This window comes from Pipistrellus hanaki (genome assembly GCF_964339955.1).
Source record: "Pipistrellus hanaki genome assembly, chromosome: 12".
NCBI classification, from domain to species: domain Eukaryota; kingdom Metazoa; phylum Chordata; class Mammalia; order Chiroptera; family Vespertilionidae; genus Pipistrellus; species Pipistrellus hanaki.
The window spans coordinates 33,988,098-34,001,200 of NC_140514.1; the positions used below are offsets into that span (position 1 = coordinate 33,988,098).

The following is a 13,103-nucleotide window of genomic DNA, read 5'->3' on the forward strand; positions in this document are numbered from 1 at the left end:
TGGTATGTTCATCAGAGGTATGGGCCTGTAGTTTTCTTGTAATGTTTAATAGAATTCAGCAGTGAAGCTATATGGTCCTAGAGCTTTGTTTGCTGGGAGGTTTTTTTTAATTACTGATTCAATTCTTTATAAGTCTGTTAAGATTTTCCTTTTCATCTTGATTCAGTCTTGATGGGTTGTAAGTTTCTAGGAATTTATCCAGTTCTTGTAGGTTGTCCAATTTGTTGGCATATAATTGTTCATGGTGGTTTCTTATGATCCTTTATGGTATCAGTTGTAACATCTCTTCTTTCATTTATGATTTTGAGTTCTCTCTTTGGTTCTTGGTGAATATAGGTAAAGGTTTGTCTATTTTGTTTATCTTTTTTTTTATAAGCAATTAATTTCATTGTTATTTTTAAATAGTCATTTCAGTATCTCATTTATTTCTGCTCTGATCCTTATTTCCTTCCTTATACTAATTTGGGCTTAGTTTGTTCTTTTTCTAGTGCCTTGAGGTGTAAAATTAGGTTGTTCATTGGAGATCTTTCTTGTTTCTTACTGTCAGCATTTATGTCAATGAACTTCTCTCCTAGAACTGCTTTTGCTGCATCCCATAAGTTTGGGTATATTTCCATTTTCAGTTGTCTCCAGGTGTTTTTAAATTTCTCTTTTGATTTCTTCTTTGACTCATTAGTTGTTCAGTAAAATGTTGTTTAATCTTCAGATATATATGAATTTTTATTTTCTTGTAATTGACTTCTAGTTTTATATCATTGCAATTGCAAAAGATGCTTGATATGATTTCAATCTTCTTACATTTATTAATACTTGTCCTGTGACTTAATATATGACATATCCTGAAGAATGTTCCATAGGCGCTTGAGAAAAATGTGTATTCTGTTGCTTTTGAATAGAATGTTCTATATATGTTAAGTTCATCTGATCTACTGTTTCCATATTCATTTCTCACTGAATGATCAACCCATTGATGAAAGGGGGTATTAAAGTCCCCTACTATTTATACAGTTGTCTATTTCTCCCTTTAGGTCTATTGATATTTGCTTTATTATATATTTATGTGTCTCTATGTTGAGTGCATAATTATTTACAAAATATTCTCTTGGGTTAACACCTCTATCATTATGTAATGCCCTTCTTGTCTCTCACTGTTCCTGAGGACTCCGGCCAGCCTAGTACACTTCTGCAGTGCTCACTTAACATATCTGGGAGGGGCAGCAAGAATCAAAACCTAATTTAGAATTGCAGAGGTTAAAAAATCTCACCATATAAGCTGTAGGCCTACATATGTACAAAATGTCCACAATGGATTCGGCCTTCTTTGCTTCAAGAGGTTGTCCTTCCCAGAGAAAAGGAGGACCTGAGGAAGGAATTAGCATTTTGGAAGTGTATCCTGTGTACTACATACTTATTACAGCACACCGTTTTACCTGTGTTGTTCTGAGGGCAGGTATAATTCCACTTGTTACATCGGAGGAAACAGGCTCAGAAGTGTTTTGCTCGTAATGACAGACTGTCCGGTGACTTTGACCGAATGAATGTAGTCTCTCTACACCTGACTCCTCACCTGTAACATGGAAAGACACCAGCTCCTCTGCAGAAGGTTAAAGGAGACGACATGTGTGTGCCCAGCTCCTGGCTGAGCACAAAGGGTACCAAACTGACCGGCCATTCCAAAGACAGCCTGAGGGAACAGGGCAGACAGGGTGAGTGAGGCTCTTGACTGGTGTCCCCTTTTTAAGCCTGAAAGCAGGAAGGAAGGCGAGTATCAGAGCAAGGCCTGGAAGGGGCTCTGCAGTCACCCGAGCTGAGGTCCAGTTCGGTCCTTGCCTCATGTGATTGCATGGTCACCTATTACTGACCCTTGCTAAGCTTCTGTCCCTCGACCGGAAACAGGGATAGCAGAAGGGACATACCTGGGGGCGGGGAGGGAAGGGGATCCATGAGGATCAAGTAAGATTTTAGGGCTCCTTCCCCGCTGCAGTTCTGGAGGTGCCTTCCAAGTTCTCCTCTTTTGTTTTGTTTTTTAATCAGAACAATTTATTCAAGATTGTCCTAAGTAAATTGTTCTGGCAGATATTATTTTCTCAATTCACCAATTCTATTTCAGAGCAATCCCATTATCCCTTTACTGTCAAAATAAAAGTTTTACATTTGATGTTTCTACCTCCTCCCTGTTGACTCTTTCCCCCACTGTAATCTGGTTGATGCATCTCCTACTCTAATGAAATGGAGCTTCCGAGTCCCCCAGTAATCTCTTAATTACCTCTCGCTTTCTACCTGCCAGCATCTCCTGTTGCTTTTCACCTTGGCCATGGCCTAGAAGTCATTCCTTTCTGCAGGAGTTAAAACTAAGATGAAGGGGCCCCTCTACTCGTCTTTTTAAGGCCCTACTCAGTTATCCAAAGGAGCCAAAACTTTCCTCTGTGACCCCTAAAAAGACCCCACACTTGATCTCCTCAGGATCGCCACTGAGCATCCAAGGAGCCTGTTTGAAAGGGAACGTGGGCCAAATGTCACTGAGTAGTGGTGAGAAGACCCCGGGTCTTGCTGTTTTAACAATTGGTTTTAGCCGAAACCGGTTTGGCTCAATGGATAGAGCGTCAGCTTGGGGACTGAAGAGTCCCGGGTTCGATTCCAGTCAAGGGCATGTACCTTGGTTGCGGGCGCATCCCCAGTAGGGGGTGTGCAAGAGGCAGCTGATCGATGATTCTCTCTCATTGATGTTTCTAACTCTCTATCCCTCTCTCTCTCTGTGAAAAATCAATAAAATATATTTAAAAAAATAAATGAATAAAAATTTTTTTTTGAAAAAAACAAACAAAAACACAATTGGTTTTGGAAGAAACTGTCTTACACACACACACACACACACACACTCGGTTTAGCAGGAGTTGGTGGAAAACAACTGGGAACCTGGGAGGAAGTACAGCTGTTCCCTCGGAGGAGCTGGCTGGGGAAGGCCGGCCGGGAGAGGGGGTGTTCCCCGGGTGCTGACATACAGCATTCCTTTCACTTGAGGCAGCCGAGCTTCGGCCTCCCCTTGGGAATAGGGCTTCGCTGGGAAGGGCCTCACACAAACAGACCTGCCTCCCCACATCCTCCTCCTCCTCCGAGAGAGAAGCCCCTTCCCATCCTGTGGTTCGAACTCCCACCCCAGCCGTGGCTCCCATACGGCCCGCCCCGTCTCTGGCCCGACAGACAGCCCGAAGCCAGCAATCTCGTAGGATGTGTTTATATTTACAGTTTAAAGCAATGGCTACATTGGTCATACATATTAGAAACCATAAAAATAAAAAAAAAAGAGTTAAGAACTTAAAATGTACATCATACACTTGTATATATATTCTTTACACGGAGGTAAAAAGGGTTATTATAAAAAAAAAAATCCATACAACAGAGTTTTTTAGTTACAGGTCAAGAATGAATGATGCTTCAGGCACTTTAATTTGTTAATGTGAGCAAATAGCCTAGAGGGGCGTTGTCGGGAGAAGCTTCCAAACAGAGATAATCTTTTGGTTAATGTGTTGTTACCACAGATACAAAAATAAAATCTGAATAATTTCTCTCCAATGATGGACGTCAGTATGGCAGAGCTGACTGGGGGGAATACCGCACACTGTCCAGCTGCAGTGTGGCGATGAGAGAGAGGGATGTATGTACATACATGCCCTATGCCCTGAACCGCTGCCTTCACAGACTAACAAGCATGGGCGGAGTCAGATTCACTAGGTGGACCAGGTCAGGGGGTGAAGGAAGAGAGAAACAGACCGGCGAGGGTGGACGGACAGAAAGCTGCTGGGGTAACGTGTATTCTCACTGAAATAAATAGGGGCACTGGAACCGAGGTCTAACGAAACATACATTAGTGTTGTGCTTTGTAGAGAGGAGACCTTGAGAAAGACCTTGGGGCGTGGGGGTGGTCTCTCCACAACCTTGGGAGGCTGGCTGCGGTTTGGCGAGATGTTCTCCGGGCAGGGAAGCCATGCTCCTTCCTCCCATCACCAGTCTGACAACCCTCTCTGGTCCCTTTCCAGCCCGAAAGGCCCAACCAGGCACTCCAACCAATGAAAACGTCTACCGACTAACTCAGGAGCACAGAGGGCATTGGCACCGGCGATCTGACTCAAGAAATGCGACGGGCTTCTCGGGAGAGCTGAAAGCATTCCATGAAGGTAAGCGTGGCTAGCACTTTCCCAGTACGATGGGAAGACGGGGGGAAAAGTCCCTTCCCTTGAAGACTGGTGTGTCCTGTGTGCAATAGAGAAGGGAGGGGGAAGCAAGGGGTGAGGGACCAGGCCATGCCCTCGGCGGGCAGTCGCCGCGGGCAGATGGTGGCGGGAAGAACCGTGTTGGACAAACCTGCCCCTAGGCTCTCCACGCCCTCCTGATTGTCCTATACTGGGCTCAGGCCAACCACTCTGCACCTGCCTTCTTCCTGCCCTCAGATTCGGCGATTCCTTGCGATAGGTTAGAAAAATAATCTTTTCCAGCTAATTCGAAGCCTCCTACACGTGGCAAGGGCGACAGGTAGGCCTAGCCTGCTGACTCAACCATGTGTGCACACCAAGTGGCCAGTCTGGGTTTGGAGGTGCAGGAGAAAGACACTTAGGCATCGGAGGGGTTTTTACATATGGCCTTGTTTTTTCCTAAGTATAAATGAAGAATTTGGTGGCGTGACATTGAGTCCAAAAGAAGAACACAAACCCACGTGCGAAGTGCAGCCCACCACTCCTCAGGTTTACATCATTTAACACTCCCCCCGCCGGTGAGCGGAAAACCCTCACTGGGGAGAGGGGAGCTCCTTTTGGTTTCTATCGACCGGAACCTTAGTGTTTCCAACACCGGTTTGTGTTTAAAGAGAGAGTATTTGGTTTCCAAAACAGCAAGCAAATTTACTCAGGATTAGCATTTTTCTCCCAATATTGCTAAATTTTTTTGGAAGTGGTGGCGACACAATTTTAAAAAGTTCTACCTTAGGGGGAACGGGGGAGACTCAGGGAAACCGGATCTCTCCTTTTCTAGCCCTGGCTAGAGAGAGGATGTGATGCCGTGGAAGGAGTTTTCCTGATTCTCCCAAGTGAATCTGAAGTTAAGGCTCAATTCATAGTCATGTTCACGGGTGAAATGTCTGCCTCCTGAAGAACTGGCAGGTTTGGGGGGCGGGGCTGGGGGGGGGGCGGAAAACGATGATGGGCTGGAGACAGAAACGGTCGCTCACAGGGGATGAAGTTCGGCTTTAGAAAAGTCAGAGCGGCCTTGTTAGACGGTAGAAGTCTGTCCACCAGCTCGCCTCCTAGACGTCACAGCTACCCTGGGGTTAAAATACTTCCGGTTGGGGTTTCCTCCTTCTGACATCACACTTCCAAGAACCTGGTGATGCTGGTTAGCCACTGGCAAGCTGAACCCAGACAAAGATAGCCTTCGATGCTCTGGAAAAACCAACTACAAGACCCATTTTAAAAAAGAGAGAGAGAAAAAAAAAGCAGCCATTCGGATGGCAGGCGCCTTTGAACTGGAAGAGGGAGGTGGGCAGGGAATCAACACAGAGATGAGACAGTTAGCTTGATTACAGATTATCAATACACGAGTCTACGCGGGGGAGGATGGAGGGGGGTTCCTTTCTTTGGAACACTGTGCGCAGGGATGGCTGGGAGGTGCAGAGTCCGCCGGAGGGTCCCCCCGGGCTGGAATGGCGCCCCAGGCCCCAGGGAGGAGCAGGGGAGTCCCTCCTGGCGGGGAGGGAGGAGCGCGGAGTCAGGCGGCCGCTTTGTGCCTGCCGCCGCAGCACCTGCACAGCATGCCGCAGTGGTAGCAGGCGCGCAGGGGCAGGTAGCAGCACATACAGGGCGCCAGGAAGGACAGCGCGACCAGGGCCATCCACCGGAGGCAGAACTTGTCGTCGCTGGTGTCGCAGGAGCAGGGGTCCGTGTAGTCGCCCTCGGGGTCCGACATGCAGTGGTAGAGCAGGCTGTCCGCGCACCACATGCAGCTCACGCGGCGGATGCAAGTCCTGGCGGCGTCGGGCGCGTCCTGGCAGCGGCCGCGCCGGTTGTCCTCGTGGCTGAACAGGTCCCTGCAGTACTCGCAGCGGGAGCGCTCGCCCTCCTCCGGCCGCCGCCGCGCCTTGCCCCGCGACGGCTGCGTCTTGATCACGCCGGCCCCGCGCCCTTTGGGGTCCTCGCCCAGGCCCAGGCCGCAGTCTGGGGCGCCCACGTAGGGGTAGGTGTAGTCGTGCTTGGGCGCCTCGCCCTTGGCGAAGCGCACGTAGGCGTCGGGGTCGTCGGCGGGGCCGGGCGCCTTGCCCCGCGCGGGCGCGTGCCGGTAGTCCTCGTAGCCCGTCACCCACACCCGCTCCCGCGGGTTGATGCGCACGATCTCCTCGTCGTCGTCCGGGAAGCTCACCTGGCGGTACGGCCTGGGCAGCGGCTGCCCCAGGGGAAAAGAGACAGCATTTTTCAGCAGTGGCAGAGAAAGAGAGAGAAAAAAAAAATCTAACATGTACTTTTCATCTTGACAAAGGCGTTTCTTTTAAGAAACCGACCCGTCCTGGAATGACTGGACATCACACTGGGAGTCTCAATCCATTCCTGGGTGGGGAATCCATTGAGTGGGCCGAGGACAGCTTTTATCCTCCTCCCTTTTTTCTAATTTATTTTATAACTATCTATACTAATAAAGGGGTGATATGCTAATGAGACCAGGTAGACCAGACATCTTCCAGTCGTCCTGTCTGCCTTCTGGACAAAGCCACGGTGGCAGGGGCTAAGGCAGAGGCAGTTAGGGGTGATCAGGCCAGCAGGGGAGGGCAGTTGGGGATGAGCAGGCAGGCAGAGGCGTTTAGGGACAATCAGGCAGGCAGGTGAATGGTTAGGAGCCAGCAGTCCCGGATTGTGAGAGGGAGAGGGTGCAGGCAGGGCTCAGGGACACCCCTCTCCTGTGCACGAATTTCATAGGAAAGGATGCCCACTGTAAGAATAGTTTGCATTTTCAGCCGAAACCGGTTTGGCTCAATGGATAGAGCGTCGGCTTGGGGACTGAAAGGTCCCGGGTTCGATTCCGGTCAAGGGCATGCACCTTGGTTGCAGGCATATCCCCAGTGGGGGGTGTGCAAGAGGCAGCTGATCGATGACTCTCTCTCATCGATGTTTCTAACTCTCTATCTCTCTCCCTTCCTCTCTGTACAAAATCAATAAAATATATTAAAAAAAAAAAAGAAGAATAGTTTGCATTTTCAGAAGCTGGACACACCCAGGTCAAGAAGCAGAAGGTGAGGGTGCCTGATTTCTGCCTGGTTTTGTACAGTATGTTATCTGTTGTATGATCAACTTTTTAAATGTTTCCTTCAGTGAAATAGGTGAATACGGGAGTACACGACACGTTAGAAAGGTAAGTAGTTTTCATCATCTATGCAGGGGTCTTCAAACTACGGCCCGCAGGCCACATGCGGCCCCCAGGGGAGTCTGATCCGGCCCGCCAGGTTTTTTGGGCAGTGAGCGCAACCGAGGTGTTACAGTAGGAATTAGTAGTTCATATAGTCCGGCCCTCCAGCTCTCTGAGGGACCGTGATCTGGCCCCCACTTTAAAAAGTTTGAGGACCCCTGATCTATGCATATATACAATACGTGCACCCTGGATCACCCTGTAAAATGCATTTCTCACTGTGGGTCGTGTTCAAAAAGAACAAAAGGGGGCTACCAGGAACTACAAGAACCGTGGAATCAGGTTGGGAAGATACGATGCCCAGGTAACAAAAGGTTAAGCGCACAGGCTCCGGAGGCCGGCAGCCTGGGTTCGAATCCTGCCAGGATCGCACAGATAGTGACGGAACTGGAACCTGTGACCCAGAGCCACACCCTCCAGCCCCCAACCCCAGCTGCATTCTGCCTCCGGGCCAAGAGTCCTCTCAGCAGGTAGCCGGTTTTACACCTTAGAAGTCCGTGGGGCATGAAGGCTTTTTTTTTTAAGGGAAAAGAACACGGTTCTGGGCAAACCCACTGGAGTCATATCCGGGCCGTGCAATTTCCTGGGAAGTGGCTGTGCCTGAGCCTCAGTTTCCCCAACTGTCAGACCGCATGGGGCTGTTGTGAATTGAAAGAATCTCCTCGGTGCTTGCACTGAGCCTGCCACACGGGATGTGCTCCATACCGGCTGCCACTGTCGTTGTAATAGTTACAGCATTTTTACATGGCAATTCGGTTCCCCCATCGCTTCCCACCAAACTGTGAGCAGGGCCGCCTCTCACAACCCTTTGCCCTAATTCCCGTGACAATCTTGACATTAGAGCTTCCCGGGCTTCACAAAATCACAGTCCTGTAGGATTTCAAAACAAATCTCGTGAGCTGTTACAGGCTTTGCTAATTTTTTTTTTATTTTTTTATTTTGCAAAGTCAGGAGAGTCAAGAAGTCAGTTCTTATCTATTGCTACCACCATTTAAAAAAATTTTAATGCCAAACTATTGGGAAGCATACAACAAAAAGATTTCTTAAAGGAGTCATAGAAACCCAGCTTTACGTTCACTGTGCTCCTTTTTTTTCTCTTTTCAAAGCAGACCGGTGGCCACATCGCCCTCCATGGGCACCAGTCCCAGCCCCACAGTTTGGGAACCTGCTCTGCAAAACAGCCCCTTGGTAAATATTTGTTGAGTTATTGAATTCCAGGCTCCATTTCCCCGAGCAGGCCCGGGCCTGCCCTGCCTGAGCGACGGGGGCGCGAGCCAGGTGTGGGGCATCTTCAGGCCTGGCCGGGGCTTTGTGCGCCTACCCCGGGTCCGAGGCCTCCGCAGGGGGCGGGGCGGCGCCTGGGTGAGCACAGACTTGCATCTGAATCTGTTCCCCCGGGACTCCATCTCTCTGAGCCTCAGCTTCCCCATCTACAAAGCGGGGAGCCGAGGACCTGCCTCGCGGGGCCACTTGCGAGGATTAAACGAGATCTACCGCGTTTCCCCCGAAAATAAGACATCCTCCGAAAATAAGACCTAGTGCATGGAAAGATAAGACATCCCCTGAAAATAAGACCTTGTGCAACTTTGGGAGAAAAAAAATTAAGATAAGACACTGTCTTATTTTCGGGGAAACAGGGTAGTGCGAGGGATCTGGCACACAGAAGCTTCTAAGCGAGGGTGAGCTGCCAGCCCCGCGGGCGAGGTGGGGTGGGACAAAGTTGGGCGGAAGGGGCCTAGGCTGGGGGAGAGGAAGGAGCCCCCCGCCCCGAGGACCTCAGAGGAGGGAGGCGGCCGCTCACCTGTTCGAGGTGGCAGTGGTCTGTGGGGTAGGGGCCGTGGAGGTGGCCCAGGGTGTAAGTCCTCCGGTGCTCGCAGGACGTGGGGGAGGAGATTGTCCGGGTGGGTGGTTCCCTCTTCTGAGAGGAATTAGAAGAACTGTCTGTAGCTGTCTGTTTGGAGGGAGGTAACCGAGAGTTAACTGGGAAAAGCCAAACCCACACACCGAACCCTCACACGCCGTCGACCCGCCTTGTGGCAGCAGCCGGCTGGACTTCCCGAAGTCTTGCGTTTATCCTGGCCGCGGGAGGCGGGAGGCCCCCGGAAGGGCGAGGTTGTCCGAACACGGTGTGGCCGCCAGACCCCGGGCGGTTGGGTTTGTTTTCTCGAAGGCAGGAGTAGCGGCCAGGCTTTGGGGCCGGGCTTACTACAGCAGGCCTCCCGCTGGGGCAGCCCGGTTTGGCCACGGATGGTCGTCCCGTTTGTGGCGCTAGTTCCAAGGCACCCTGGCAAGCAGGGGAGGTGCAAACACACACACACACACACACAAAATCCAACCCCAATGTTTACACGTGTGGCTAACCCCAGCCTGAGAAAGAGATAAGGATACCCTGGGGGATCATGGGTCCTGGCTTCCCAGAAATTTTGCAGGATGACATCTTTGGGGCCCACTTTAAACTGGCAGCAAGATGGACGACTGCAGAGTGAGGAGGGGCCCGCAGAGCTGTCTCCCCAGCAGCCGTATCCAGTCCAGCCCGGAGCCTCCCTGATGGTGTCTTGGGAAGGTGAGCAGATGCTGGGATGGACTGTGGCCGGAGCACAGGGGGGCCCACTGCCTCCCCGATATACCTACCACTTGGGTGCTTCCTGCTCCCACCCAAGACTCAGTGAAGGGGGCCAGGTGATGGCACCCTCCTCAACCACTCACACCCCCCACATGCTTGTAAAAACTGTTCCGTCTTTACAACCAGGGCACCCCACCTTCCACCCCCATGGAGTCGGGGACCCTTGCCCACCCCCACACAAAGGAAAAGGTTTTTCTTGTATCTGGGAACGTCTTCCTCTCCTTGGCTGTTGCTCTCAGCGTCCACTTTGTCTTTTTATTCTACATGGCTTTTGTCCGTGCCATCAATCCTTCTGGGGGCAAGGCAGGGCTTGAACAAATAGATGGATGAGTTATTCCCACCCCTTTGCCCGTTTGTAAAGAAGGAAATACTCAGAAAAGTGGGACTACAAGGTATTTAGGAAAAAGAAGACTCACTTCCGTTATGCAATGAACTGCTGTTAATTTTTAAAACTTGGTGGACACGTGCAGCTTCCCTACAGGGACCCAGTCTGCCTGGAGTCTTCCTATCGGTTTGGTCCGAGTGATGCGGAGCTGATGCCGGAGTCCGATCCCCCCACCCGCCGTGGCTCAGCCAGATGTGGACACATGGTCCCCTCCGGCCATCCAGAAAGGTTTCTGATGGAGTTCAGAAAAGATGTTGGCTTTTTATCTCAGGTTAAGACCCAAGGGTCCCCTGAGCCTGGGATTGTGGTGAGGGCGCTGGGAAAGCACCTTCTGAGGATGAAGTGAAGTGAAACCTTAGAGAAGGCAACCCCCACGGACAACATCTGAGCTTTGGGGTCCGGTCCAGCCTGAATCCTGACACCTTGTTTGGTAACATAAGCCAGATGTGCTGGGCTCACCACGCGGGCACACTTCTCACTCCCGATCCCCGCTCTGAGGCGGCGGCTCCACCTGTGTCCCTCCCCTGGCCTCTCGGTGACCCCGACTCCCCTCCACAGCGGGCGGGGTGACCTGGGCGCGCAGCCTGCCGCCTCCCTCCTCGGCCTCTCGGGAGCCACCCAGCTGGCGGGCAGCATGTGTGCGCAGCCATTCCGGGGACTGGGGGGCCCACGGAGGGGAGATGCAGACCAGCACCCCCGAGACACCTGCTTCCTGCAGACGTCAGCCAAGACCACAAAGGCCCGTCCCCCCCCCCCCCCCGCCAATTGGTTCAGATAGGAAATAATTATTAAATATCAGTAACGGAAAGAGAGCAAGCGGACGCACAAGAATCTCTTCCTTTCTTCCACGCTCTGCCTGTTGTCCAGCTCTCACCCACTTTGCTGCCGATCCGACAACAAAGCCCAGAACTCCCCGGTGATGAGAGTACATATGTGCCATGTGCCAGGCAGGGGCACACGTGAACAATCGCAGTTGAAAGAGCGTCTCCACATCACACATAGGAAAACAGAAGACTCAGAGAGGCAGGGACCTGCTGACTGGCTGTGGCTAACCCAGATGTGGACCGCCTGACTATCAAGCCCCCTGGGGTTCAGCACCCCACACCCTGCTTCTCACACGCAGGCCAGCCATTCCAACGCCGCTTCTGAGAGGAACTGTGTGAACCTCAACAAAGGCCCACCTCACGTAAGAAGGGGCACCCTGCATGACAGAAAAAGCCAGCAAGTAAGGGGATGGAGTCTCACGATACAAAGGTTTCCGAAGATCTCACTAAGGACTTCCTGAGTAAGCAGATAAGGCCCTCAGCATGACTCACATCTCAAGGGTCACTTCCTTCTCCAACGCCCACATGACGGTCATCTCTCAGGCTAGAAGCTACCCGGGCGCTGACCACGGTAACATGCACTCAGCACCGACGTCTCAGAAACCGACTAACTCATCGCGGTCACCTCTGAGTTAGTCAGCTGTGACCCTCATCCGCCCAGGGCCAGGTTCACAATGTGTAGGAAGTCATTCTGAGAAACGGGGCACACCCAGTTTTCCCAGTATTCCTGAGCCAATCAGAGGGGCCCCCGTCTGACCTCCCTAGAACCAAGCAGCACCCCACCCCACCTCCTCAAGGTCAAGTGCAAAGCTTCCCAAACGCGAGGCTGAGGAAGGCCTTCCAAGGTCTCCTAACCTAGTGACGGGTTGGTGCAAAGGAGCAGGAAAGCCAGCCACCTTTGAGGTATGCCCACAGTTCACCGCTTCCCGAGGGCCGGGCCGAGGGTACGGCCTGGCCCGGCCCACAGCCTCCCCTGCCAGGCTGCTCAGTGTGGGTCTGGACCCGGGAAAGGAGAGCCTGCTGGCGAGGCTCCACGGGGAGCTGAGGCCGTGCCGGATCTATATATCAGACAGATCTTGGAGCAGTGTGGCCTGCACACCAGAGGCATGTCCTACCAGGGCGTCTCCAGGAGCGGCGAGGGGCAATGCCTCCTGCCCACATGCCCTGCTGACCTAACTGCTCGTGTTTTCCCCCCACAGCCGGAGGACAGTGGCCTCCGCTCACATCCACAAGCAAGCTGCTAGGAGATCACCGTTTCTTGGGTGCACAAGCTCATGACCCCTACCCACCTGACAGCTTCTCCTTCCTCGTGGAAAGACTGCGGCTGCGTCTTAAACCTGCCTCGCTCTCCCGAGGGCGTCTCTCAGCTGCTGCAGGTTTGGACTCCAGAAGCACAAAAGCAGAGGCCCTCAGCCCCCCGAAGAGAGGCAGCTGCAGCGCCAGGCTCCCCGAGCCACTGCACCTGCACGCGCGTCCTCCACAGCCAGCCTCTGCGTTTGACTCTGACTCAGTGTCCGTGCCCGCGATGAAAACCATGTCCAGCTAAGAAGTTTGCGACTTAAAAAGAGGACCGGACGGAAGAAAGGAGGTGGAATATGATGATGTTCGAGATCAGGGTCTTAGCTCAGGCAGACTGGATTTGAATCATTCTCTGCTAATGATAAGTCAAGGTGACGTCTAACTCCAGTTTTCAGATCTGCAGAAATGGAGCTGAAACTGTCCTCAAGAGTTATTACAAAAATGAAATGAGATGAAACATTTCCATTTTTTAAAGCTGGCACTGCCGATTACAGAAAAGTTACTGATTCTGTTGGTCCGGTATCTGGTC

General features: G+C 51.8%; 1 protein-coding gene across 2 annotated transcripts in view; it reads right to left on the minus strand.

The window, feature by feature from the left end:
* Window positions 1–3,221: 3,221 nt before the first annotated feature.
* SPRED2 (sprouty related EVH1 domain containing 2) overlaps window positions 3,222–13,103 on the minus strand; it is a 125,115-nt gene continuing 115,233 nt past the window's right edge. For both annotated transcript variants that reach the window (XM_084901115.1, XM_084901116.1), the window contains 2 exons: window positions 9,245–9,394; window positions 3,222–6,429 (listed from right to left, as the gene is read on the minus strand). In XM_084901115.1, the coding sequence (XP_084757241.1) occupies window positions 5,758–6,429; window positions 9,245–9,394 (822 nt within the window). In that variant the 3' untranslated portion in view covers window positions 3,222–5,757. The remainder of the gene's footprint in view (window positions 6,430–9,244; window positions 9,395–13,103) is intronic.